This window comes from Psammomys obesus, unplaced genomic scaffold, assembly GCF_907164565.1.
Source record: "Psammomys obesus unplaced genomic scaffold, mPsaObe1.curated_primary_1811, whole genome shotgun sequence".
Classification (NCBI taxonomy): domain Eukaryota; kingdom Metazoa; phylum Chordata; class Mammalia; order Rodentia; family Muridae; genus Psammomys; species Psammomys obesus.
Genome location: NW_026593286.1, coordinates 16470534 through 16497840, shown reverse-complemented (window position 1 = coordinate 16497840; position 27307 = coordinate 16470534). Strand labels below are relative to the sequence as shown.

Here is a 27307-nt window from a genome sequence, read left to right as displayed (position 1 = left end):
ATCTATCTATCTATCTATCTATCTATCTATCTATCTATCTATCTATCTATCTATCTATGTGCATGTGTATGCTATTAAGATATGCCAGCTGGAGCCTGCAGCAGTGGCATATGCCTGTAATCCTAGCAGAGGCAGGCGGACAGCCAAGGCTACACAGAGAAACCCTGTCTCTAAACCTGGGCTGGAGATGGCTCAGAGTTAAAAGTACTGTTTGCTCTTCCAGAGGTCCTGAGTTCAATTCCCAGAAACCACATGGTGGCTCACACCCATCTGTGAGATCTGGTGCCCTCTTCTGGCCTGTAGACACAACACTGTTTACATAATAAATCTATCTTTAAAGCAACAAGGGCATGCCTGTAACCCCAGCTCACTGAGAGGCAGAGGCAGGTGGCTTCACTGCTAGTTTGAGGCTAGCTTTGGTCTACAAAGTGAGTCCAGGACAGCCAAGGCTACACAGAGAAACCCTGTCTTGAAAAAACAAAAACAACAATAACAAAAAATGTTTAAAAAAAAAATACCTCAGCTGAGGGGTGATTTGGATCAGCAAATAGCAGTGGGGGTAACCTGAAGTTGTGAAATTCTGTGTTGTTGAAGGTAAACACTGGTGGTGTGTGTGTGTGCATGTATGTGAACACATGGATGTGTCGTGGCAAATTCATGAAGGACGACCTTCAGGAGCCAGTTTTCTTCTACCATTTGGGTCCCAAACATTGAACTCAGGTCATCAAAGCTGGTGACAGGCATTTCCACTCATGCATTAATTCACTTTTTTTAGACAGGCTTCTTTTGTAGCCCTGACTGACTGTCTTGGAAATCAGACTGGTGGCAAACTCAGACATCCACTGCCTCTGCCTTCTGAATGCTGGGATTAAAGGCGTGTGCCAACTAAATCTTCCTTTTTGTTGTTTACTTTCTCCTGCAAGCCCCTAAAGCAGACATGGAACCCAGTGTATGCAATCCTACCACAGGAGGACCAGAAATTCAAGGTCAGTCTCTGCTAGAAACAAGATTGAGGCCATCCTGGCCCACGAGAGAACCTGTCTCAAAATAAACAAGCTTCTACTGTTCCATGTAAGAATTGATCCTTTGGTTACACAGTTGCACACTGCTTTAAACAGTCTCTTTTAAGACTTGACAAATCATACTTGAGCATTTGTGTCTGTAACTGTTGCACTAATGGCAAGGTCCAGTATTGTTGAAGTATCCCTGGCCATTGAGGGCAAAGCTGAGCAAATATCAGTTTCTAAGTAGATTCAGTGAAAGATATTTTAAAGGACATTTTAATTTTTTTTTAAAGACGGGGTTTCTCTGTGTAGCCCTGGCTGGCCTGAAACTCCGAGATCTACTGCCTCTGCTTCCCAAATGCTGGGATTAAAGATGTATGCTACCACTTCCTGGTCATTTTTAAATTCTTTTTTGTGTTGTTTTCGAGACAGAGTTTCTCTTGTGTAGCCTTGGCTATCCTGGACTCGATCTGTAGACCAGGCTGGCCTCAAACTTAGTAAGATGCCTGCCTCTGCCTCCCAGAGTGCTGGGATTACAAGCATGCACTACCATGCCAGGCTTTTTAAAATATCTTAAATGGAGGGTGGAGAGATGGCTCAGCAGTTAAGACATGGGCTCAATTCTCAGCACCCACATGGCACCTCACAACTATCTGTAACTCAAAGAGCTGACACTGTCACACAGACATACATGTGTGAAGCAGACAAAACACCAATATATAAATAAAATATTTTAACAAATTTTAAGTCATTTAATTATTTTTCTTCTTACGTTTTGCATAAAGGAGGCTCATCCAGGCACATATGAAACCACATTTATTCACTCAACAAATATTCATGGGAGCTGATTATGCTTCAAGTACTGTTCTAGGTGTATAGAAGGAAGAAGATAGAAAGAACCTTTGTCTTATGGATTCTCTCCTCCTAGTGGAGGCAGACATTAAAGAAAAAAAAAAGAGAAACTACAGAGTGTATTAGTGCCAAGAAGAAAAAGGCAGGAAAGGAGGCATAAAATAGGTTCAGTATGGAATGCTTAAAATTTACAAGGTAGTGTCACCGAAGGTGATTTCTGCAGAGGTGCTGAGGGAACACCACATGCAAATGCCTTCGAACTTGAAGCAGTAAGTATGAAGAACAGCAATTGGACAGTATGGGACCAAATGAGCAAGACAGGATGGCAGACAGCAGGGAGACAGGCCCAGGGCCTTGGAGACTGTTTTAAGAAGTATGTGGTTCATATTGAATGAGATGAGAGTTTATTAGGAAGGTTTAAGCAGATTTATGATTTGACCCAAGATGTATTTTTAAACTGTTTTCACAGTTTAAAATACAGGAGAGAAGGCCAACGAGGAAGAGGAATGAGCATGCTATCAAGATGCTAGTGAGGGCTGGCTTGGAGCAGTAGGTGGCAGCGGACGTGATCAGAAGTATTTCAACTTGCTACTTCTTGGAAGGTGATCTTGAACCTGTGTCTACCTCGTAAGGGTTACAGGTCAACATCACATGCCTCCTATGCATCCTACACTGTTACAAGTTCTGTTTTGAACAGGGACTGGATCTCTCAGTTCTAGCATCCTGCTAGACACGAAGGAAAGAATAAATGTACCACTTCCAAATGAGGAATGGCCTCTTGTTCAGGCATTCAGAAATTTGTCTCAACTCACCTGGATCTGAGGTTCTCAGACGAATGTTAGGTTTTCGAAGCAACCAAGATGGGAGACCTCCCTTGAGAAAAACATAAGCACGTAGGGGTTTTTGTTTTGACACAGGATTTCACTCTGTGGTCAGGCTAGCCTCAAACTTAAACAACAATCTTCCTATCTCAGCCTCCCAAGTGCTAGGATTACAGGATAAAGCACCTCTTGAGCTACAGATAAGTTTTGTTTTGGGGTGCATGGGAAAGGTGAGGAGGGAGGGAGTTGAGTAGGCAGAAAAGAGTAGTGGAAACCCCACAAGAACTTCATCTTCGGTCCCGCCCTTTTCCAACTAACTCACCATCTCCCACTCTGCACAGATGTAAGGTCCTGGTCTCAGTATGACCAACAGGTTCACTTTAGCTGCCTCATTCAGAAAGGCAATGAGGTCCCGGCTGCCATTAAAGTTATAGACCCCAGGCTCTGCCTCATGGTAGTTCCAGGGCACATAACTGAGGAAGGAAGACGTTAACAGGACCCAGAGGTACTTAGGAGACTCAGGACTTAGCGACTCAGCTAGAAGGAGGTTCTGGGCTGCCCTTTCCCACCCTTGCCTGAAGAGTCCTGGGACTCAAACCCTTTTCAAACCCAGTTTTCCTGGGACCCCTTTTAAGGAAGGGTAAACCTTGCTTCCGCAAAGCTCTCACGAGCCCTTCTTACAACTGTACAGCGTTGAGGCCGCTCAATTTCATCTTGAGGAGCCGGTCGGCCCAAAGTACTGGAGGTACGCGAAAGTAGTGCAGGCTGCCAGAAATGTAACGGAACGGGACCCCATTCAGGAGGAATCTGTCATGTTGCCGATCCACTACGAAGGAGCGAGTGAATCTCCCTTCGGCCTGCAAGGGAGAAAGGCCTTGCTCAGCAGAAGTCTGGCGTGAGGACCAGTGTCTGCCCAGTGCTTAAGTGACATAACTGGCCCTGTCGGTGGTTGACCATCTCTCCTCTTCCGGATCTGTTTCGCTCTCCCCACACCCAGACAGGCAGTTCGACCATCTACCTCAGTTTACCTGAGACAGCAGCACCAGCAGCACAAGCCGCAGGAGCAGGGAGGGCGGGTTGGGCGGCATCTTCGGAGCCACGGAACTTACAGGGTTCTTGTACTCGGTGAGGGCTGTCCCGCCCGTCACGTGTCGGGTTCCTGGGAGGGAACCTCATCAAGCAAAGGGGCGGAGACCACCTCAAGTCTTCAGGCAGTTAACCCGGACTTTGCCTTTTGCCTGGAGCCGCCCACCACCCACCAGTTTGTAAAATCCTCGACCTATTACTACTCAGTGCTGTTCTCGAATCAGCTTCATCAGCATCACTTGGGCGCTTGTTAGAAATGCAGAATCTCGGGTCCTACCCCGGACCTATGGAATCAGAGTCTGTATTTTAACAAGAAACCGTACTCTTCTACAGTGAAGTCTCTGAGGGCTGGTAGGACGTCAGAAATCTTCGTTACTAGTAAAGGATCTGGCACATATCAGGTTAAATCTATATGAATGGTAGCAGTAGGGCTAAAACAGGTTCAGAAACAATGAAAAACGTAGCAAATCCTCACGGTGATCACGACTAAGGAAAGGGGAAACTGGGGTAACAAGGAGCCTGGTCACTGTATCTTTTTTGGAGGTACAACCCTTTCCAATATATCCCTGCCTGTCTGGGCAAGAGATGTGAAGCAAACTGCATAGTGCAAAGGCTTGGAGGTCTACTTTTCCATTTATTCTGCCTTCACAGCTGTAGCTTTGAGGATCAAGGTAGAAAATACTATTATTTCTGTTTATTGACACATATTTTAGGCTGTGTCAAATACCTTAAGATTTAAAACAGCCCATCAAATAATCCTTCTTCTTATCTTAGACAAAAAAAAAGAAAAGAAAGAAAAAAAGATGGTTGGAAATATTATTAAGTGGTTGTCCAAAGTCACAACCAGTTCAGCAGAACTGGGATTGGAACTAGTTAGTCTGGCCTCACAATTCACAACACTTTGCCATAGGTACTGTCCTACAGTCAAGGAAAGTGAGGAGAAGATCTGAGAAGCTAAATAACTTGCTGGAGGTCACAGCTAGGAGACTGTTAGGACCAGATTGCGAAACTGGCACTCGGGTTCAAGGGCACGCTCCGACACTAGCTAAGGCAGCGGAACACAGGCCAGGGCCCTGAAAGTGTTACGGGATCAAGACCTCCAGGCGTCTAAGGGCCCCCCTTGGACCCTCCTCCAAGCTAGACTGTAGTAAGCCACTTTATGACCCCAGCGCTCGGGAGTTATGAGGCCTCCTACCTCCGACATTGGGGGACGGAGGTCCTAGGGGCCTCAGGCAAAGGCCGGCTTTGCTACAAGCCCCTGAGTCTTGACCCTTACTGAAGGCCAAGTGAGAACCCTAAGCGAGATAGAGAAACCATTCCACCCCAGGTCTAGTCGGGCCCCCGCCTCTCACTTCCGGGTTCTCACATCCTCTTGCCGCCTCGCCTCTTGTTGCCAGGACACAGCGGGCCGTTGCTGCGACGCGAAGTTATGACGTCACAGTGACTTCCGCTCTTTTGCTCCGGCCCGAGCCAGGTCAGTGAGGAGTCTGTACTGGCAGACCTTGGGCTAAGTCCCGGGCGGCAGAGGGTGGGCTCGGCCAGAGGTGGGCTCCAGTCCCGCATCTCCTGCGCGTCCACCTCATGTCCAGCCTGCAATGAGATGGGCCGAAGATGGGCCGGGGTTGAAGGAAGCGGCCTGGTAAGACGCCGCGTGGCCTTAGGCTTTGGGGTGCCAGAACTCAGTTGTCCTAGCGCTGGAGTCGCCAGGGCCTGTTTTCTTTATACATGGATCTGGGTTCCCGGAGCTGGATCTAAGCTCGCCGTATTGGTACTTCAGTGGCTGTCAGGATTGTTCCTGACCCGCGACCTGCTGTTTTCATTCCAGCATGATCCGCAGGTCCGCCAGCCCATCGCCTGGAAGAGCCCACTTTCCCTGGAAGAAAAACCATCCTTGAAGAGGATGACTGAGACGTTATGGGTCACGCACTGTGTGTCTGCTCCCGGGGGACTGTCATCATTGACAATAAGCGTTACCTCTTCATCCAGAAATTGGGGGAGGGGTGAGTGTTTGGAAGTTACTTAGCTAGTAGTCCCAGGTCATTTAGGGACAATGGTCTGCCTTAGATTCTGTCTCACCCGACCTATTTAGCTGAATGGGTCAAGAAAGTGGATTCTGGACCCCGGCCTCCTGGATCCACCTTGTGTGCCCTTGAGTAAACTGTGGTTTCTTCTGCCTAACAGAGATGATTACATTGAGAGACTTGTGAAAACTACGTGAGATAGTGTATATTTTTTAACGTGTCACCCGGTGCCTGGCTCATGAGCGCTTGATAAATGTCTGTTTGCTACTTGGTATTAACTGACTGTCTTGTGCTCTGACCAAAGAACCTCAGTGATTTCTGTGTCCCTGCTCTTGAAGAGCTCAGACCCCAATAGTCCTGAAACTATGAGAGCCACATCTTATGAGCGCTTGATAAATGTCTCTTTGCTACTTGGTATTAACTGACTGTCTTGTGCTCAGACCAAAGAACCTCAGTGATTTCTGTGTCCCTGCTCTTGAGGAGCTCAGACCCCAATAGTCCTGAAACTATGAGAGCCACATCTTGGGAGGGATTCTACTCCATGTGAGAGGCACCCCTCCCTAAGGGAAATCCTCTGGGTCCAAGCCATGTGGGAGATGACCATAGTCCTTCACTGACCCCTTTGGCCCACAGTGGGTTCAGCTATGTGGACCTAGTGGAGGGGTTACATGATGGACACTTCTACGCCCTGAAGCGAATCCTGTGTCATGAGCAGCAGGACCAAGAAGAGGCCCAGCGAGAGGCAGACATGCATCGCCTCTTTCAGCATCCAAACATCCTTCGCCTCATGGCTTACTGTCTGAAAGAACGAGGTGCTAAGCATGAAGCCTGGCTGCTGCTACCCTTCTTCAAGGTCAGAACAACTGCTGGTTACAGAAGGAATTGAAACAGCCCTAGCAAGGGCTCTGGGTGATCAAATATAAACACGCCAGAAACACATGTTGTGGTTTTGGCCACTTTAAATTTGGGGCTTAGAGGACTATCGGGTCTTGTATGAACTAGATACCCCCCAAAGCCTCAGATGATCAATAAGAGTATGTGTGGTAAAAGGGTTGACAGGCTGCCACAGAATAGAGATGAGTCCCGGGAAGTAGAGGCTTCAGAAACATCTCCACACAGGGAAACTTGTGTTGTAGAAAGGTACGCTGTGGAATGAGATAGAAAGGCTGAAGGACCAAGGCAACTTCCTGACTGAAGACCAAATCCTTCCGTTGTTGCTGGGTATCTGCAGAGGCCTTGAGGCCATTCATGCCAAAGGTTATGCACACAGGTCAGTGGGAAGGCCTTATGCTCTTTCTGAGGGCCCAGGGGAAGAGAAGTGCCAAGAGAATTGGGGTTTCTCTGCACTACCCCCATAGTGCTCCCTGGGACTCTCAGCTTCCCTGTCCAGGATGCCTCTGGGTCATTTTCACTTCCTCTAGGGACCTGAAGCCCACCAATATTTTGCTTGGTGATGAAGGGCAACCAGTTTTAATGGACTTGGGTTCTATGAATCAGGCCTGCATCCAGGTGGAGGGCTCACGTCAAGCCCTAGCTCTACAGGTAAGAGAGTCTCTAGGCTCCTTTGGCCATCGCCTCCCCATCCCTACCTCATTCTGCTGCATGCACCAATTTGGTCACATGATATGGCTTGTGCTCCACTTTTGAGCTCTGGGGACACTGTTCCAGGACTGGGCGGCCCAGCGGTGCACCATCTCCTACCGGGCACCTGAACTTTTTTCTGTGCAGAGCCACTGTGTCATCGATGAGCGGACTGATGTCTGGGTGAGGAGCATATGGGTGGGAACCTGGGGGTGTGGCTTTGTAGCTGCTATGAACTAATAGGAAGGAGACCTTTGGTGTCTGTTGCATGGAACCCCAGAACCACAGTATGTCTCCATACCCTCCACTTCCTTCCTGGGAACCATCACCAGTACTGTTCTCAGGAAGCCATGCAATCTCTGTGGCTGAACTGCCGGAGGCAGTAGTTAAACTGGGGGCTGCAGAGGCCTCCTGCTAACAGTTCCTCTGGGTGAGGTTGGCATATTTTTAGCTTACATGGTCTATTTTTACCAGAGCAAGAAGGAGCGAGATGCCACTTTACACCTACCAGAAACTAACCAAATTATTCTCAGTCCCTAGGCTGTGTGCTTTATGCCATGATGTTTGGGGAAGGCCCTTATGATATGGTGTTCCAGAAGGGTGACAGTGTGGCTCTTGCTGTGCAGAATGAACTCAACATTCCACAAAGCTCCAGGTGAGCAGCAAGAGGGATACCAAGCATTATAGACTCTTGCCTAGAGTCAGCCAAGTTGGAATCTTAGCAATTCCAAGTGTCCTCCAGTCCTCTGCCTTCCACCTCCCACAGGCATTCTTCAGCACTGCGGCAGCTTTTGGCCTCTATGATGACTGTGGACCCCCAGCAGCGCCCTCACATTCCCGTCATCCTCAGTCAGTTGGAGGCATTGCAGCCACCAGCTCCTGGCCAGCATACCACCCAAATCTGATAATATCAGTGGGCATGTTGGGATGATGACCTTATGACCTCGAAGCAGCTCTTACCCCTCATCGGAACTCCTTTCATTCTACTCAGGATGTCTTAGAGCTGGGGCAAGGGTGGTGGGTCCTTGTATGCTCTGCTCCCTTATCCCAGTACCTAGGCAAGCAGCCAAGGGCGAGTTGGGAGAAAGTGAAACAGAAAATATGGCTCAGAGCTGGGCTGCTGAGTGTACATCATGTTCTGCCTCCAAATCTGGGAGCAGGCAAATATATAAACAGGAGAATAAAGTGAAAATATACCGTGTGGATTTTAGGTCAATGTGTCTGGAGGGAAGGAAGAATGAACTGTCTGGTTGCTATTTCTAAGGGAATAGCCCGGGAAGAGGGACTGGTATGATGTCAGGAGGCAGATGTACCTCTTGAGATCTGGCTGCTTGACAGCAGGCAGGTCTTTAAGCTTGCCTTAGTCCAAACTAGAGAGCCCCCAGCTTGAGCTGGTTTCTGCCTGCCAAGAACTGGCCAGGGTCCCCTTGAAAGCACAGTCAATTAGTTCTTTTTGTCATTCATTCCCAGGGTGGGTTGCTTAGTCAGTGTAGCCTAGCTCGGCAGGTTTGCCAAGTTCATGACCTCTGGGCGGAAGCACATCAGGTCTCCCATAGCCGAGGACAAAGAGAGTAGAGCTAGCAGCCATTTTTTTCCAGTCTCTCTGACTATTCTAGCTCACACATAGTTAATAATTGATGAGGCTAGTGGCCTGTGGCAGCATCCAGCGGCCACTTCCTGCCTTATTTGCTGAGTAAACAGGCACCCTGCCTTAGCTGGGTTTTAAACCGGCTCCTCAGGGAAGGGCACTGCGTCCCTGAATCATCAGGGAGGGGAGGCAAGGGCAGGGCTGGCGCTCCTGTTCTGGAGATTTGAAGCTTCCTCCCTGAAGCCATGTCCACCCCTAAATGCTGACGTCAACATAAGTCCTAGGGTGCCTATTAGTGAAGACTAATTTTTCCCTAGGGTCCAGGCAGGAGGCCTCCACCCTGAGCAGAGGGTGAGGTCAAAAGAAAGCATAAACAGAAGGGAGACGACCTGACTTTTAATAGCATAGCTCCAGCCCCAGAAAGCAAGCTAGACAAGCAAGCTCTGCAAAGCTGCCCGAGGTGCACTGGCACAAACAACTAGTAGATTGCCCTTGCCCCTGCCCATCCCCCAAGTTTGTGAAGTGGCTCTATGCCCAGGAACTTTGGGCCTGCCCAGCCCCCATTCCCAAACCCTCAGTGTTCAAGGAAACCTGGGCCAAGCCTTGCTTCTATGGCAGTTGAGTGAAGCAGCAGAAAGAATAAAGCAGTCCAATTATCAAACACAGAAACTACCAGACATCAGTTCCTGTGTGGAAAAGTGAAGACTTGCATCTTGCAATAGTTTGTAGCTAGACACGTCCAGGATTTGGTCCTTTTTTCTTTCCTATCCTTGGCGTCCTTAGGACTTTACATCAAAGTCCTTAGGATCATACTTTCTGGGGCTTGATGTGGGACCCCTTGGCAAGTCTCACCTTCAGTCATGGAAGGGTGAAATAAAAGATTATGAGCAGCAAGTAGCCAGAGGTAGCAGTCACAGCAGGAGACAGCAGAAGCTCAAGCAGTTACAAAGTGGACAAGAAGTCATGCAAGGAAACTTTATTTTGAGAGGAATTTGCAATAAACACAGTGAACAGGCTCCAAGTAGTTATCTATTCTTCTCCCTCATCCTCATCCTCATAGGAGTCGATGCCTACTTCCTCATAATCCTTTTCCAGTGCAGCCATATCCTCTCGAGCCTCAGAGAACTCACCCTCCTCCATGCCCTCACCCACATACCAGTGTACAAAAGCCCTCTTGGCATACATCAAGTCAAACTTGTGGTCCAGGCGGGCCCAGGCTTCGGCAATGGCGGTTGTGTTGCTCAGCATGCACACTGCACGCTGCACTTTGGCCAGGTCACCCCCAGGCACCACAGTGGGTGGCTGGTAGTTGATACCAACCTTGAAGCCTGTGGGACACCAGTCCACAAACTGAATACTACGCTTGGTCTTGATGGCAGCAATGGCAGCATTCACATCCTTGGGCACCACATCTCCGCGGTACAGCAGGCAGCAGGCCATGTACTTGCCATGCCGAGGGTCACACTTCACCATCTGGTTGGAAGGCTCAAAGCAGGCATTGGTGATCTCTGCCACTGACAGCTGCTCATGGTAGGCTTTCTCTGCAGAAATGACTGGTGCATAGGTGGCCAAGGGGAAGTGGATTCGAGGGTAGGGCACCAGGTTGGTCTGGAACTCCGTCAGGTCTACATTGAGGGCCCCATCGAAGCGCAAGGAAGCTGTGATGGAGGAGACAATTTGGCTGATGAGACGGTTGAGGTTGGTATAGCTGGGGCGCTCGATGTCCAGGTTCCGGCGGCAGATGTCATAGATGGCCTCGTTATCGACCATGAAGGCACAGTCTGAGTGTTCCAGGGTGGTGTGTGTGGTCAGGATGGAGTTGTAGGGCTCCACGACAGCTGTGGACACTTGTGGGGCTGGGTAGATGGAGAACTCCAGCTTGGACTTCTTGCCATAGTCAACAGAAAGCCGCTCCATCAGCAGAGAGGTGAAGCCGGAGCCGGTGCCCCCTCCAAAGCTGTGGAATACTAAGAAACCCTGAAGTCCTGTGCACTGATCAGACTGAAAGGCAAGGGAAGAAAGAGCAATATGGGTAGGGGAAAAGCCTGAGACATTTCTTGTAGTTTTATGAGTTATAAAAGTATCTCAGATGCACTGACTGTCTCCTAACAGTATCAAAGTCTCAAACACAGCTAAAGATGATCCCAGAAATGGATCTGAACAAACAAACAAATACTTTCCCTGAACACAGAGTTCAAAGCTCCCTCCCCGCCGGGCTGTAGTCTCACCAGCTTTCGGATCCGGTCCAGCACCGGGTCGATGATCTCCTTGCCAATGGTGTAGTGGCCACGGGCATAGTTGTTGGCCGCGTCTTCTTTCCCAGTGATAAGCTGCTCTGGGTGGAAGAGCTGGCGGTATGGGCCCGTTCGGATTTCATCTGAAAGACCATATGTCACATTGCTGGAGCGAAAACCACGGGGCTATGCTGAGCAGACTCTTCTCCCTCCCTACTCCTCAGAGCTGAAGACGCGTGAAAGAGCTGTCTCACTCTTCTGCCAGCCTGGGGACAGCATCCTTCAGCGTCAAAGAAAGTCAAAGAGGCTCCAAGATCACAAAACACCCAGTCAAGACACTTCAAGAGAGACCCTCTACCTCCATGGAAAGGGCACCCCCTCCCCCTGCTCACCAATGACAGTAGGCTCCAGGTCCACAAAGACTGCCCGAGGCACATGTTTTCCAGCTCCAGTTTCACAGAAGAAGGTGGTGAAGGAGTCGTCTCCCCCACCGATGGTCTTATCACTGGGCATCTGTCCATCAGGCTGAATCCCATGTTCCAGACAGTAGAGCTCCCAGCAGGCATTGCCCATCTGGACACCTGCCTGCCCCACGTGGACTGAGATGCACTCACGCTGAGGAATACAGAGAAGGTCACAGTGTTAAGCGCCACATCCGCTACCGTCCCACCCTTCATGGGGTTCTCTCCCACCCTGTTGTCTGTTAGCTAAGTGACTCAGTACAGTAAGACTGGGGCTGACAGAGGTCAAAAGCAGGCGGCAGGCTCTCCAGTATCCTCAGTACAGGGCTCCCCAGACTGGAGAACTCCGGTAAGGCAGATGGACCCCTTAGCCTAGTTCACCTAGTTCTCAGTAGAGAATTTGTCAAGCGAGGGCGGTGTAATCCTGTTATATCCGCAGGATACCCGGAGAGGACACACACACATCACAGGCAGGCAGGACTGCAGTAACCATGATTGGGGGTGGGGGAGAACAGGACACAGAAAGACAGACAGACAGACTGACTCCCCAGCTGCTTCCAGAAATAGGTTTTACAGTTTTTAGCCAGTACCCTCCTACTTGGTTAATCTTTGCCTGGAAGATTAAAATTTCTTACAACCCCTCTCCCCTTCTTTCCTGTGGGCAGAGGTGTCTCAACCTTCCGTCTGGTATCAGCCGACCATTCTGCCCATCAGGATGCCGGAACCCCCACTTTATTAATCCCATCTGGCCCTCGGGGATCAATCCCATCTGGCTCCTCTTCCCCACCTCCACCCCCACCCTCTGCTTCGTTTCACCGTCTCCGCGCTCCGCCTCAGCCCGCACGGAAATAGCAGCGATAATGCGGGTAAGCGCCGACGGCAGGTGCTGGCAATACAGGTGCACTGGAGCCCTGGCAGCCTGAGGCTCCGTTCTGGCGGTCCATAATTTAACCCCTGCAGCACCTAGGTCTGTAGGATCCGCGCGCCACCCTTTCTACAGCCAAATGATATTGGGGGAAGGGGGGGGCATGACGATTTCTCAATATTCAGACAGCGAAGAGGAACCTGCTAGGGGGCCTTTGAGGAAACCCGTCTTGCAGAAGCAGGCAAGAGGAGCGCCATCTGTACCTGGGCCCTACGTCTGTTTTCCCACTGGAGTCTTTCCAGTTACTTCCCAGCCAAAAGCCCGGATTGGGTTTCTGCCCCCGCTCCGGGGCTATAAATACAACCCCCTTCATACACCTCTTTCCCCTCCCCCCGCCAACCTGGCCTCGGCCGGGGCTGTCGATCAGCGCCAGCTGTCTCTGCCCGTCCCTCCGAGCACCCGCGCTCCCGTAGGAGGGGCCCACTGGCCTCCCGAGGCCGAACCCCATTCCCGCCACCCCTTCTGGCTCAGAAGGGGGTGCTGAGTCACGTAGGGGGGTGTAGGTGGGAAAGAGGCACGCAGAGGAAGATGGGGTGCCGTACCAAGTAACCCCTTCTACCAGCCGGCGCCAAGCAAGTGCCAGGCCAGTCCCAGGGACTCAGAGGGTAGAGGTGGGTGGCGAGGGCAGCCGGGGGCAGCCATGCAGGTCTTCCGCCGCCCGAGGAGAGGACCGGGTGCAGGACCGCGTGACTCCTCTCAGGAGGGTTGGGGCACGGACGTTTGGCACAGGAGGAGGGCACTACAAGAGGGCTCCTCCGTGCTAGTGAAGAATCACCCTCTCCCGGTCCCCAGCCCCCCGAAAGTGGGCAACGCACTAGGCCAAAGTCACCAGGAGGGGTGGGGGAAGTGCAAAAACTCTTGCATCTCCTGGAGACTCGGAATGCTAAGGAAAGGGTCCTCGGCGTCTCCAGAGGAAGGCTCCCCACAAGGAGCGGGAGCATTTACCTACGGGATCAGGGAGATCCCGGTGGGGCCTCACTCACCATGATGAGTCTGGGCTGAGCGTCTCACGTAGAGTCGGGGTCACGGGTCTCGGTGAGATCTGCGGAGCTGCAGTGCCGCACCGGTCTTATAAGCAGGAGGCGGGACCCGCTCGCTCAGCCCGCCCACCGCGGGGCGGGGTGGTCTGAAGACCACGCCCTCGTCGGAGTAGGTGGCCACTGGTGAGGCCAAGTCGGATGCCCACCCCCTGCCCCGCCAGATTTCCCTCACCTGTCGGGTTTGGGTTAGAAACAGAGGCCCCTTTTCCTTCCTAGTTTTGGGCGGACGCCCCAGATTCCGAAAGTCCGAGGCAGGGACGCAGGGTGCGGTGACAGGGCGTGTCTTGACTGCACCTGCGTCACGCGGACGCCCATGGTGCAGGAGTTCCGATTTAGGGCGGAGGAGGTTCAAACAGTCCTTCAGAAGCGGCTGTCCCCGGCCGTCTCCGCTGTCCTCCCAGCGTCGCCTCCGAGGCTCGGACAAGCCGGGTCGCTGGGGCTGGTCGCCCGAGAGCGCCCTACAGCAGATCACCTCCTGCTGGTCCCCGGCCGAGAGGGCAGGCTTCCGCCCACACCTGTAGGAGGCCGAGGACCGAGAACTGCAGAGCTTGAGCCCCAGGGTGCCGAGCCCTAAACTGTCTCGCAGCGCGGAGTGGCGCAGCCAATCTGGGAGGGCCGACGGGAGAATCTGCCACCTCTCGCCGGCCACCGCCGGTCACCGGCCCTGTCATCAGCGCCGTCACTATCAGTGAGCCCTCACCACGGCAGCCTGCCTGCTGCGGCGGAGCGCACCGGACGGCCTTATGCAACCTTGGGCTAATGACTTGGCGTTGAGAGCCTTTCTACGTTTTCCGTTTCGTACGAGGCCAGGCCTTTCTAAAAATCTGTTTCAGCTTTCTCAGATTTACATTGCCCCTACCGGGAAAAATCCCTGCGGCAGAGCCCAGGTTCTGATTCTCATGGCCTTCAGAAATCTGACTCCTAGGCTAGTCATCACGCGAAAAAGATTCACCGGTCTTCTTAGGGACGAGGCTGTTTGACAGCATAACACAGTACCATAAGATGTTCAGTGATGGCAACTTTCTGTCAACAAAGTAGCTAGTGGCGTTTAACTTAGAGAAGACGTTGAAAAGAATACAGTAAATTCCACAAGATCTCTTTCCGGGTTCTTGCCATCTAGTTAGGAGAATGAAGGTTCCCCTGGAGAGGCTGAGTGTGTACTTCAGTTGGTAGCTTGCTTGTCCATCGTTTGTCATCATTTGTGAACGCCTGGGTTTAATCCCTAGAAACAAGGGTGGGGGAGGTGCTCACTCATTAAAAAAAAAAAAAATGGACAGGCTGCTTCAAACATGGGTCAGGGTCTGTGCAGAAGATGAAGCCTTGATGATCACTAGTGGTTACTTTGCTAACTATTTGCTTTCTTAAGTATCCATCCAGCAGGAGGATTATAAAAGATCTAAAGTATCAGGCAAAACCTTACACCTGTTTGACCTTCGGGTTTTGCCCTTCACTTGTAAAGCTGAGGTAGCCATTTCAGTTGTTAGGACCAGACAGGCTCAGGCTGTGTACACACGCCCAACAGAGCAATCTGTAAGGAACCGCTTGGGTTCTCACAGCTCCCATGCACACTTACCTTAGCATAGGTACTGCATGCCAGGCTGTAGTTGTTTGTGAGCCTGTCTTACCTTCCTGAGGGCAAGGATTGTGTTGCGTTCATCTTTGAGTCCCTGGTTCTTAGAACATTTGCTAAGCAGGTATTTCCTTAATGAACTGTCGTGCTTCAAAGATGGCCAGAGATGGGGCCCCAAGGGAGTTACAGCTGAACAGCTGAGGGGACTGGAGAGATGACTCGGTGTTTAAGAGCATGGACTGTTCTTCCAGGGGACCCAGGTTCAATTCCCAGCACCCACCCGGCAGCTCACAACTGTCTGTAAGTCCAAGATCTGACACCCTCACACAGACATACATGCTGGCTGAGATGCCAAAGCCCCTCTCAGAAGTGTTTCATTCTGCTGGGGATGTAGCTTACTGGTTGAGTGCTATACTTAGCATATAGAAGGCCCTATGTTCAGTCTCCAGTATGGCAAAAAGCAAACAAATGAGATGATAAGGGCAGTTTTATTTGGACTTCATGGTGTTAACACGTGAAAAGGCCAAGGATTTTTGGGTTGCAGTACCCTCCAGGCCACCTCCATGTCCCTAGGACTCACAGATTTTTCACAGACTTGTGCTCAAGGCATGGCTAAGGTTGACTGCAATTATGTAGCAATGATGGATAACTGGGTCAGACGTCAAAGGACACAGGCGGAGTCTGGGGAAGTCTACGCCTTTCATGTCTCGTCATTGTCCATGCAAAGCATCTCTTCCTTCATCATGAGAACATTTCCCTGTAATATTTCTGTCCACATGTGGGGAGCCAATGAAGCCCCGAGTGAATGTGGAAGGAGTGAGTGACACCCTGAATGAACATGTATTTTTTGACGTGGGCTCAGTCATGTCAAGGACCAACACCCCAGATCCACCTTTGGCCAGGCTAGGAATGGCGATGCCTGCCTCTGGTCCAACCATTGGCCAGTATGTGCATAAACTAGCAAAGGCTGCTCCGAACAGAGACCAACTCCCTGTGCTGGACATAACAAATGTGCTATGGTTCTAGTTGTTTCAGTGGTTAGTGGGTCTCCATTAGGGTCTTCACAGTCCACCTGACCCTAGGTTTTCTGTGCACATGTCCGTCTTTCTTTATTCATTTAACATGGTCAGGTTTCCATACCCAAGCCTCGGGGATACAATATCCATGGAAACCCAACTGACACTTGGTAGCTGGAATAGCATTTCCAGATTTCTCCTCTAGTGTCCTCAGTAGGCTGATGACATCGCCCCTCATGATCACAAAATGGCTGTCACAGCTCAAAGTATCATGGCCTCATATGGCACTGTATAAAGGCAGGAAAGGAAAAAGCTTTCTTATATCTCTCTTTTTTAAAAAAATTATCTATTTTATGTTTTGCCTGCATGTATGTCTATGTCTGTGTGAAGGTGTCAGATCTTGACAGTTGTGAACTGTCATGTGGGTGCTGGGAGTCAAACCCTTGTCCTCTGGAAGAGCAGTTGGTACTCTTAACCATTGAGCTATCTCCCCAGCCTCTTATATCTCTTTTCATCTGAGAGAAAAACCTTTCCTTAAGGCAAACCCCTGCAAGAAAAATGAAAAAGGGAGGGGGGTGGAGGGGCACATACCAGACATCCTTATGTCTCAACAGCCCATTCCACAACCAACTTCCAGGAGGAGGGAACCATCAGGACTTGTCCCTGGGTCTGAACAATTGGAAAGGCAAGTACTTAAAGGAAATCTGGCCGAGGAGTCAGGAGAGGGCAGGCAAGGCTGTTTAGAAGGGCCACTGTACCCCGCCTTAGCAAGTAGCTGTTCTCCCCCCTGTTACAGCATCAGTCCAAACTATGCTTCTCTTCTCCCCTTCCTGCAGGCTGAAGTCACCTTCCAGCAGCATTGTGGTCTGCTTTGAGTCCCTATAGCCCATTCCCCATCTCTGCCCCCAAAACACGAAGCTATTAGCCACTGTGCTAAGACAGAGCCATTGCCTTTGAGGCCTTTCTTGCTCTGGGAGCTCATCTGGCCCTAGCCTTTACCTCCCACCTTCTGTTTCTTTGAACACAGTAGGCTTTTTACTGTCTAGCAAGCCTTGTTTAGTTGTTCTGTTAGCAGCACTGTTTCCTGGTTTTGCAGTAGCCAGTGCTTCATTTAGGTCTTGGTTGTAATATCATTTGAGACAGGGTTTTACTATGTAGCTTTGGCTGATTTGGAATTTCCTATGTAAACCACCTAACATTTGGAGAGCAGACTTGGTGATGACTAGGCCAGTTCTGAGACATCTAGTTTAAGGGCTACACAGGTGAGTTTAGGGTCTGGAAGGGCCTCTTACTCCCCATGTATCCATGTGGCTAATAATCCCTAAAGTCTCTGGCTTCTTTGTGGACCAATTCAATCTCACCAGCCTTGGGTATTTTCATAGCCCATATCACTTCTCTTTGCCAATTAGACCAGAAGAAAGAGAAGATTCTGGCTTTAAAGATTTCGGTCCATACCTGTGACCCAGGTGGTAGGTTAGTCACCTGGAGACTCTGGAATTTTTCACCTGCATGTTAAGAGTATCTCTGAAAAAGCCCATATCTCAAAAATAAGTTTTCTGCCATTGGCCACCGCTTCCTAGACAGGATTGCTAGACGACATACAGTGACATTCTGTCTCTCAGTTGTGCCTCTGTCTGGAGGGTGAACTGAAGAAATGCACTATGATGTGTGTTGGTAAGTAAGGTTCTGGGTTTCTCTAAAGCTGCTGTTCAGTTGGTGAAGACGTAGATTTAACAGAGTTTATTGTTTAGTCAAATGAGAATGCTGATGCTAAAGGGCAACAAGAGGGATGAAGGCTATAGTATTCGAGGAAGTGATTTTGGCTGGTCATGGAATTAAGACTGGGGAGGAAGGAGATAAAGACTCAGGAGGGGGTATGATTTTTAAGAAGGAATATACATACACACCCATATAATTTTAAGTAGACATGGGAGGGACTGTGGGGCTATGGACACTCCACATGCAAGAAGAAGCTGAGGCTGAGTCTCAGAAGAATCTTAATTCCACCACTAATGAATCCCCATGTGACCTTGGGCGTGACACCAGAGACTTCCTCTTCCTTTTCTTCATCCAGAGAGAGAGAGAGAGAGAGAGAGAGATCCATCGTGTCCTTTTTTTTTTTTCAAAGCGGCTGAGGGAATCGAAGTAGACAACAGCACAGCTTCATTACAAATTATAAAGCAAAACTCAGGTATGGTGGCCTTGCCTGTAATCCTAGCACAGGAAGATCTCTGTGAGTTCAAGACCAGCCTGGTGTACATAGTGGGTTCCAAGTCAGCCAGAGCTACATAGTAAGACCCTATCTCAAAAAACAAAAAACAAATAAACAACAACAACAACAACAAAAAACAAACAAACTAAACTAAAACAAAATTAAACTAATTAATCGAACAAGGAAATTCATTATCTTGCTTAGCAGGTGGAGAACAGCAGCAATTCTGGGCCACTCATATATGAAAGTTCCTCCCCCCCCCCCCCCCCCCATTGAAAAAAACTTCATTACTTCTCCTCCCCACTGGACAGATGAGAAGCCAGGGCAAAAGAAGCTGTGTGCTTGTAGGTCTTGGACATGGGTTTTATTGGATTCTGATTTCCTATATTGCATGACATTTTGACTTTCTACCCAGCATGCCCTAGGTTTTTTATCTCTTGCTGCTCGAGGACTCATTATTTCTGGATTGCTGCAGACATCATCTTAATCCCACCCACACTGCACTCCTCGTACTTGCCAACCTCAGGAGAAAGAGGTGTGTTGCTCTGGGAGCCTGATTTCAAAACGCTCTGCCAGATGTGAGGGGGAGCGAGAGAACTGGGTTGTGTGACTGGCAACCGGCACAGGTCTGGACACCAGGCAGTTATTAGCCTTGGCCTCTCCTTTGCCCTTCTCACTCAGCTCCCCCGTTTGTGCCCAGACTGAGCTCTTGGGTACTTGCCGGCTCCTCCTGTAACAGTCAACAGGATAGCTCTCCTGGGTTTTTTGGTGTTTGTTTGTTTACTTATCATTCCCCACAGAGAGCCACCTGAGTGGATGGAGAGATCAGAAATAGGTCTCTCATGGGTTCCTGCTGCCCTGTGGTAGACACACAGTCATCAGACTCCAGACATTCCTGGCGGGGCAGTGAGCAAGGATAGGAGGTCCACTAGGTTCAGAAGCCTGGGGTAAGGGAAACTTTGGAGTCCAGACGTTCATAGGGCTGCAGCATGTCGTCAAGCAATTGCTAGATTTGGGAGAGGCTTCCATAGGTGTTTGCTGAACCAGGGAGCATGAACAGAGATTAGAGCAGAGGTAGGACAAAGCCTAGGCTCAGGAGCACGGCTGTTCCAGGGCTCTGAGTTCAGGGGTGACCAGTGGCAGGGCTGTCACTGGAATTTGAGCATGAAGTGTAGACACGTTCCATTTTGGCTGAATCCTCAAGCCCTGCAGCGACATACTGATGCAAACTGCCGGGGCTCTTGTGTGCCCTTCTTTCAGCGGTCAAAGGTCGGCTTTGGAGACATGTCCTTCTATACGCTGTCACTCACATCTTGCTCGTCTGTCACACCTCTTTGTCTGACCTCTCGTTTCAGCTGCATATTAGCAGGAGAGAAGGAAGGTGGAAGGAATGCTCCATGTGTCTAGATTTGATAGTCTGGGTTGAACATGGGCCAAGCACATTTGATATCTTCACCTGTCTTTCCGTGGAGCAAGATAGACAAGCAGTTAAAGGCATGGTTGGAGCCAGGCTGTCCCTGCTCGGAATATGTCTGCTTTGCTCATGCCCTTGAGAAGGTCACTTAACCTTTCTGAGGGTCAGCTTCCTGCACTGTAGAGTGTGTGTTGGGGGAGGAACCTAAGGAGATTGCCTTGAAGAAGAGCTGTGTAGGAAAAGGCAGTGCATGGAATCAATTACTGCTTATTAAATGTTAAACAAACAACACAACAAAGCCTTCTGGATAGGAGATTATACTATGTTTACAGAAATAGGAGCTCAGGAAGCTGAGGCAAAGAAACATGTCTCCAGAGGCGAGTTCTTTGTTCCAAACCTGCTGCCTCACAGCATGGAGCATTGTTCTCTGAGAAGCCAGATACCTATGTAGGCTGCTGGCTCCTCAGGCCAGGACTGTGTCAGATTTCATGGTCAGAGCCTGAGGAGGCTCAGGAATACTCCAGTGGGTGCTGGCTTTGCCAGGCACTGGGTGAGGCAAATCAGGCTCCCTCCTTCCCAGACCTAGGGAGTTCTTGAGTCTAAATCCCTTCCAGGTCAACTGATTATCTTCTTTTATCATGACACTGGAGGCTGAGAAACTGGTAGGAAGCTACAACATGAAGTACCCAGTGTGTATGTAAGGCAATGGGATAGGCAGCTTTCAAGTATTATTTCATTCAATACTCATAGTCAATCATCCCAACAGAGGGTTCTTATTATCACCTATATTTTACAAGGAGAACATCAATAAAAAGGTTAAGATTCTTATATAAGAGGAATAGAGAGAGGCACCTTAAGTCTTAGGTATAGAGTACTTCTGGATAAATCCTATTCACCCTAAAATCATAAATCAAAGTCTTTAGGCTATGTTTTAAAAGCCAATGGTGTGTTATGTTATGGCATAGACCTGTAACTCCAGCTATTTGAGAGGTTGAGGTTTTTCTGTAGTTCTGGCTGTCTCTGGAACTCAGTCTGTAGATTAGGCTGGTTTTGAACTTACAGAGTTCTACCTGCGTATGCCTCCCAAGTGGTAGGATTAAAGGTGCTCATCACCACCACCACTCCCATCAACTCCCCACCCCTCCCTTAAAAAAAAATTTAAGGACTAAGGATGAAGGTATAGTGATGGATACTTGCTTAACATGTGTAAGGCCCTAAGTTCAGCAAAAACGATAAACAACAAATAAAACATGAAACACAGTAATGTAAAAAAAAATTGCAACTAGTAATATAACGAACACTGGCTACCAAGCCTCCAATTGTCTCTACTTCCTTCTCCTGCCAGAGAGGTTTATTATCCCAAATTTGGTCTTAGCACTTCTCCTTGCTGTCGTTATCTTTGTTTTATTTTCTCTTTCTTCCCTCACTGTTGGCTCCCCATTTCTTTCTGAACATACATGGGTTACTATCGCACTCTGCCAGACCTATCGGATCCCCTCAGGTCCCTTCACTGGGTGCTTAGTCACTGAGTGAGGCGCTAGAATCTTAGATCTACTCACATCTGCTTCCCCCAGAGCTTTGGCACAGCCCCCAACAGCCGGTGCAGTAAAAGCTTAGACACAGGAAGTAGGGCAAGGAGAGCAAAGTCCATGATCCCTTGACTTTCAGCTAGAGAACCACAGAAAAAGGGATGAAACTTGTGTTCAGGCAAGGTATAGGTTTCTTCAAGCTGTCTGCCCCTCCTGCACCCCCAGGAGGATTCAACCGATGGGTAGATGCCCAGTGACAAAACCATCAATGGAGGACATGACTCTTTCACCACCCTTTTAGTGAAAGTGAGGCTGGAAAACATGTGCCCCCATGCAGTGTTGGTGCGTTCGAAGACCGTGGTGACTGGTCCCCATCGCTAAAGAGCTTTGGGGTTAATCATCACAGCCTTTCAGGCTCTGCAACCAGTTCTAACTCCAGATCTAGAGATCGTAGTTGTACAACGCCTGAGTCCCAAGGTCACACACCACAGCCCTTTTCATATCAGTAAGAAGCATGCCCAGGCAAGATGATAACGATATGGTAGACACAGCTCACCAACTGTCACCGCGCCATGACCAAAAACAGCTTGGGGAGGAAAGGGTTTATTTTATTTTCCTGCCTCGGGTCTCCCCTGAGGGAAGTCGAGCAGGAATCTGGAGCAGAAACCATGGAGGATGCCACTGACTGCTTTGCTCTCTGGCTCGTGATCAGCTAACTGATTTTTTGTACAGCCCAGACCTATCTGCCTTGGGATGGTGCCACCTACAGTGGGATGGACCCTTCTGTATGACAGCCTCTCACTGCAGACAAGCACCATCTGGGAAGTTCCTCAATGGAAGGTCTCGGTTCCCAGGTGTTTTAGTTAGAGTAGTCCTATTGCTGGGAGGAAACATCATGACCAAAACGTAAGTTGGGGAGGAAAGGGTTTATTTGGCTTACACTTCCACATTGCTGTTCATCACTGAAGGGAGCCAAGACAGAAACTCCAGCAGGAGCCTGGAGGCAGGAGCTGATGCAGAGGCCACGGAGGAATGCTGCTTACTGACCTGCTCCCCATGACTTGCTTTCTTGTAGAATCCAGGACTGCCAGCCCAGGGATGGCTTCACCCACAGTGGGCTGGCCTCTCCGCCAAGAAGCACTGATTGAGAAAATGCCCTGCAGGCTTGTCTGTGTGCCTGATTTTATGGAGGCTTTTTTTCCGTGTGAAGCTCCCTCCTCGCTGATGACTCTAGCTTCTGTCAAGTTGACATAGAACTAGCCAGTGCACCAGGTGACTCCAGGTTGTGTCGAATCGACAATCAAGACCAACCAGCACGCTGACCAAGCTACAGCTGTTCCTAAGCATCCCAGGATACCCTACATTATCTTGTTTAAACCTGAGGTGCGTGCAGTCATTACACCCACTGCAAGCCCCGTGGGGCCAAGGCCTGCTCACCACTCTATCATTGTCACCCCAAATGTCTCGTGCTATATTAGTCAGTGTTTGTTGAAGGAAGTGTTATGTGAAGTCCTGTTTTATAGACGTGGAAGTTCTGTGTCTTCCCAAAGCTTGCCTTGCTAGTAAATGGAGGCACCAGGATTCAAACCCAGGCAAGCCCGAACAGAAGCTGGTGCTCTGGCTTCCTCAGATCACCAACCCCCTTGTCCATGGTGGTGCCAGACTCCACCTCTTCTGGCCTGCCAGGTGCCCAATGCCTAGACAGTGACTCAGGCACCTTGAGGGCAGGGAGGGCATGACACTTGACAGCTCCTCTGCTCTGACTCTGGGATAGAGAGCATCAAGTCACCAGACCAGGCCAGGGGCCTAAACCAGGACAGAGGCTTCTTTGGGGACAAACTTTGGGCTGCCACTATCCTTAGGATGAGTACCATAGTATCTCATAGGAGGTGGGATGAGGGCCTAGGAGAGGCCATCAAGAGGACTAAGAAGAAAGAAAGTCATCCGCCAATTTGGCTGGGTGCCCGGACAGATAGTCACAGTGTTTGGTGTGCTAGCCAGCCTGCCCTGGTTGTCTATGTGGCTATCTCCTTCCGGTTATGCCTCCCAGCTAGTACACACGTCTCCACGCCCCCGTTGGCGTGCACTGGCAGGCCTGCGCTGGATGGGGTGTGGGTTTGGGAAGGGAGGTAGCTATGAGCACCACCCAACCTGGCTCCTAGGGAGTCCCTCAATGCAAGGAAATGCTTTCATCCTTTACACTTCTAAAGCCAGGGCACAATTACCTCCTGAAGGGAGACTCGTGAGACAGGTTCCCAGGCTGGGACCTCACTCTGCTGTGTCAGGAATATGTCTGTGTCCAAAGCTGTATTTCTTGTGACCTCCTTCTGAAACGCCACCTCCCTTCTTGGTGTCTATGTTGCTATGTCTTCCAGCTTAGGTCATAGACATCTAGAACCTGGGAGCTTCCCCTTGACTGGCTTTTCCTGTCCTATCTCCCATCTGTCCCTGTGACTCATTTGGCACTTGGAGTAAGCTGCCTTGAATAACAGCCCAAGTCTGTGAACGTATGGTTTTACATATGTATCTTCTTGTCATTCCCTAATTTTCCAACTAGGTTTAACTATTTATGTGTATTTGAATACTTACATGTACATGCTTCCGGATTCAAAGGGTACCAACAACTTTTTATGAACGGCAATAATAAATCTTTATCTGATTCTCCTCTTGGCAGCTACCAAACCTAATATAATTTGTATTTAACTTTTTTTTTCTCCTTTTGAGACAGAGTCTTGTTATATAATCCAATTTGGCCTTCAACTCATGATCCTTTTGTTTCAGCTAGGTGCTGTGATTACAGTCATGTTCTTCCACACCTGAATCTTGGCACCCCGCACCTCCAGGCAGTTTCTTGTGTGAGTGTGTGTGTGTGTGTGTATGTAGCTTTAGCTGTCCTGGACTCACTCAGCAGACCAGAATGTCCTCGAACTCACAGTGATCCTCCTGCCTCTGCCTCTCAAGTGCTGGGATTGGTCAACTCTTTATTCAGAGCATCAGACAATTTATACTCTGAAGGTTAAGAGGAGTCACATGGGTAAAATGTGCAAGACAAACCACATGTGGTAGACAAGGTGCACATGGCAGAAACATGTTTTTCCATAGACGCATATAAATAAGCAACATTAGCCAGCTGTAGAGAATAATCTGAAGTAAACTCAGTCCTCTCTTCTACTCCTTGGAGGGGCACAAAAGTGTAATCCAAGAACAATTACATGTTTTGAAGAAACTGAGGTCACAAGATTCTTGTCTTGGCATTTTTTTCACAAGCACTCAGAAACCTCCTCACACTAACTGGGCATGGTGATGTACACCTGTAATCCCAGCACTCTCTGTGAGTTCGAGGCCTGCCTGGTCTACAAAGTGAGTCTAGGATAGCCAGGGATACATAGAGAAGCCCTGTCTGAAAAGAAAGAAAGAAAAGAAAGAAAGAAAGAAAGAAACTTCCTCACACAACTCCATTTGGACTGTGTTCTGGCATCCAACCACTCCTCAAAAAAAAAAAAAATTATATATATATATATATTATAAATTACCCAGAGTGCTAGAAATATGGTAATTTCACCTAGCAGGTATAAGACCCTGGGTTTGTTCCCTAGTATTAAACTTCTTTTCTTTTTTTTCTTTTTGGTTTTTCAAGACAGGGTTTCTTTGTGTAGTCTTAGCTGTCCTGGACTCGCTTTGCAGACCAGGCTGTCCTTGAACTCATGTAGATCCTCTGCCTCCCTGAGTGCTGGAATTACAAGAGCGTGCCACCGTGCCTGGCCCCAGTATTAAATTAAAAAAAGAAAAAGAAAAAGAGAAAGTTGTCTTACAAATTCTTTGACCTTCTTTGTGAACAACAATAACAACAAAAGTAAAACTTTATCTGCTTCTGCTAGGTATGTTCCATGCATTTCCCTTTAGTTTTATTTTTTCTTGTTAGAAATCTCATCTCCTTAAGCACAAGATCTAAACATAAACCTTTCTGTTTTTCTGTTTGTTGCATAACCTCACTAGCCTCTAATTTTTTTTTTTTTTATCCTTCTGTCTCAGCCTCTGGGCATATACATACTTTCTTTCCTTTCTTTCTTTCTTTCTTTCTTTCTTTCTTTCTTTCTTTCTTTCTTTCTTTCTTTCTTTCTTTTTTTCAGACAGGGTTTTTCTGTGTAGCCTTGGCTGTCCTGAACTTGCTTTGTAGACCAGGCTGGCCTCGAACTCACCGAGATCTGCCCCCCACCTTCTGGCTGGGATTATAGTCATGTGCCGTGGCACCCGGCTTTCTTATTCTTCTTGGTGTTGCTTTTTTCTTGTTTGTTTTTTAGACAGCCACTGGCTGTGCAGCCCAGGCTGGCCTGAAACTCACTCTTTAGGCGAGGCTGCCCTTGAATTTGAGGTAGTCCTTTCTCAGCCTTCTAAACGGTTGAAACTGTAGGTGCAATCTACCATACCCAGGTTTTCTTTTCTTTAAAACTGAAAAATCACATTTATTGTGTGCATGTGTGTGTGCATGGGCACAGCTGAGCCATAGCACTCAAGTGGTGACTGGAGGAAAACTTGTGGAAGCCGGTTCTTTTCTCCTCTGTGGGACTCAGGGTTTGAGTTCAGGTCATCAGTCTTAGTGGCAAGTACCTTTACCCCTGAGCCATTTGTCACTGGGTCATCTCATTGGTTCTGGCTTTTCTGTTCTTAATATCACATACTTGGTAGGTGCTAGACAACTGTCTACTGAGATAAGAGAAGAAAAACAGCAAAAATTCAGAAGATTTTTGGAGTAAAATTTACTTACTCTTGATTCGCTTAAACTAAATATAAGCCTTTAGCCATTGGTCAGTCAGGACCCCTATTGCAAATAGCAGAAGCTAACTCAAGTAAATTAAACCAACACCAAAACAAAACAACAAACTAAACCAACCATTTCCCTCCCTTCAGTCACCCTCCAGTGTACGGAATTCACATTGACTCTGTTAATGCAAAGGCTGCCAATCTAACCTCAGCAAACAGCTGCATCAGAGGAGGTCTGGCAGCCCAGTCCCCGCCCTTCCCCGCAGCCTCAGCATGAGAATGACACTTCCTCCTCCGGGCACAAGAGGCCGCTGCAGGCCCCCATGGCAACCTGCACTGCCCAGAAATAAATTCTTAGCCTCCTTCACCTTCTTCTCCCCTGCCTTGCTCCAGATTTGACGTCCCACTTATCGGCGGCACCTCATTGGCAGAGCTCGTTTTGTGCCATCCCCCTAAGATCAGGGAAGCCTCAGACTTCTGTGGTAGATACTTCATCTCTTAATAGGGCTGAAACAATGAAAATTCCCTAACTTTAGGTGGTAGTTTAGAGGGTGAGCAGGACTCAGGGAAAAGGGGACTTCTTCTGGCTGCCTTCTTCTCTCAGGTCCTGCCCAAGCTGTTGCTTTGATGTGATGTCCCCAGGTCACCCATCCTCAAACTGACTGGACTCATGCAACCATTACTGCTTGGGTCAAGGGTGACACCAGAAAGCCCTGTGCTAATAAACCTTCTATAAACCATGCTTCATCTGACTTTTAAAAAACTGTAGGTGCTACCTATATTTAGGAAGGAAAACAGTCCTCTGAAGCTCCCAAGTCACAGGGCAGCAGCAGATCGCAAAGCTAGGTCTCCCTGCTCTCAGAGACCCGAGTTCTCAGTGGGCTCTGCTGGCAGGCTGCTGTCTTAGCAGCCGACTAGATCCCATTTGATGGCCTCCTTAACCCTCCCCCAGGGCTGGGAATTGAGGCTAAGGTAGGTCTGGCGCTTGCTGGGCGAGTGCTCTACCTCCGAGCTGTTCCCACGGCCCCACGTGCCTCCACTAAAGAGAAGCTACGCCACCAAAGCCCAGGAATTGGGCCCAGATGGGATAAAGCAAGAGCCAGTTCCGGAAGGTTCTCTCTTTCATGAGGTCTGAATCCAGCAATCATTTTGAATTGGAATAGATCTGTTCAGGGTCAGCTTGGAAGAGGAA

At 49.1% G+C, this 27307-nt stretch overlaps 3 protein-coding genes across 9 annotated transcripts in view; 1 reads left to right on the top strand and 2 right to left on the bottom strand.

The window, feature by feature from the left end:
• Positions 1-5175, bottom strand: part of Glb1l (galactosidase beta 1 like) — a 9700-nt gene extending 4525 nt beyond the window's left edge. For 2 of the 6 annotated variants that reach the window (XM_055617144.1, XM_055617149.1), the window contains exons 1-4: positions 3706-4951; positions 3359-3534; positions 3000-3150; positions 2669-2729 (exon numbers count right to left, since the gene is read on the bottom strand). In XM_055617144.1, the coding sequence (XP_055473119.1) occupies positions 2669-2729; positions 3000-3150; positions 3359-3534; positions 3706-3765 (448 nt within the window). In that variant the 5' untranslated portion in view covers positions 3766-4951. The other 4 variants (XM_055617147.1, XM_055617148.1, XM_055617145.1 and 1 more) reach the window with 4 other exon arrangements.
• Positions 5176-5183: 8 nt separating this feature from the next.
• On the top strand, positions 5184-8562 carry Stk16 (serine/threonine kinase 16). Of its 2 annotated transcripts, none has more exons than XM_055617154.1 (8): positions 5184-5237; positions 5589-5763; positions 6418-6637; positions 6921-7054; positions 7206-7326; positions 7453-7548; positions 7899-8020; positions 8132-8562. In XM_055617154.1, the coding sequence occupies exons 2-8, from the start codon at positions 5678-5680 to the stop codon at positions 8268-8270; spliced, it is 918 nt and encodes a 305-aa protein (XP_055473129.1). In that variant the 5' UTR covers positions 5184-5237; positions 5589-5677; the 3' UTR covers positions 8271-8562. The 2 variants fall into 2 exon arrangements, with proteins under 2 accessions (XP_055473129.1, XP_055473128.1); XM_055617153.1 differs by lacking the exon at positions 5184-5237 and adding an exon at positions 5244-5402.
• Positions 8563-9914: 1352 nt separating this feature from the next.
• Positions 9915-13641, bottom strand: Tuba4a (tubulin alpha 4a). Its single transcript, XM_055616447.1, has 4 exons — positions 13557-13641; positions 11580-11802; positions 11182-11330; positions 9915-10954 (listed from the first exon to the last, which is right to left on the bottom strand). The coding sequence occupies exons 1-4, from the start codon at positions 13557-13559 to the stop codon at positions 9983-9985; spliced, it is 1347 nt and encodes a 448-aa protein (XP_055472422.1). The 5' UTR covers positions 13560-13641; the 3' UTR covers positions 9915-9982.
• Between the last annotated feature and the right edge of the window lie 13666 nt (positions 13642-27307).

Coding starts and splice junctions, on each gene's coding strand:
- Stk16 (XM_055617154.1), top strand. CDS start 5,678: ATGGGTCACGCACTGTGTGTCTGCTCCCGGGGGACTGTCATCATTGAC. Junction 6,638..6,920: donor TGCTGCTACCCTTCTTCAAG/GTCAGAACAACT, acceptor CTTGTGTTGTAG/AAAGGTACGCTGTGGAATGA. Junction 8,021..8,131: donor AACATTCCACAAAGCTCCAG/GTGAGCAGCAAG, acceptor CACCTCCCACAG/GCATTCTTCAGCACTGCGGC.
- Tuba4a (XM_055616447.1), bottom strand. Junction 11,331..11,579: donor CCTGGAGCCTACTGTCATTG/GTGAGCAGGGGG, acceptor ATGGTCTTTCAG/ATGAAATCCGAACGGGCCCA. Junction 10,955..11,181: donor TGGACCGGATCCGAAAGCTG/GTGAGACTACAG, acceptor CTTGCCTTTCAG/TCTGATCAGTGCACAGGACT.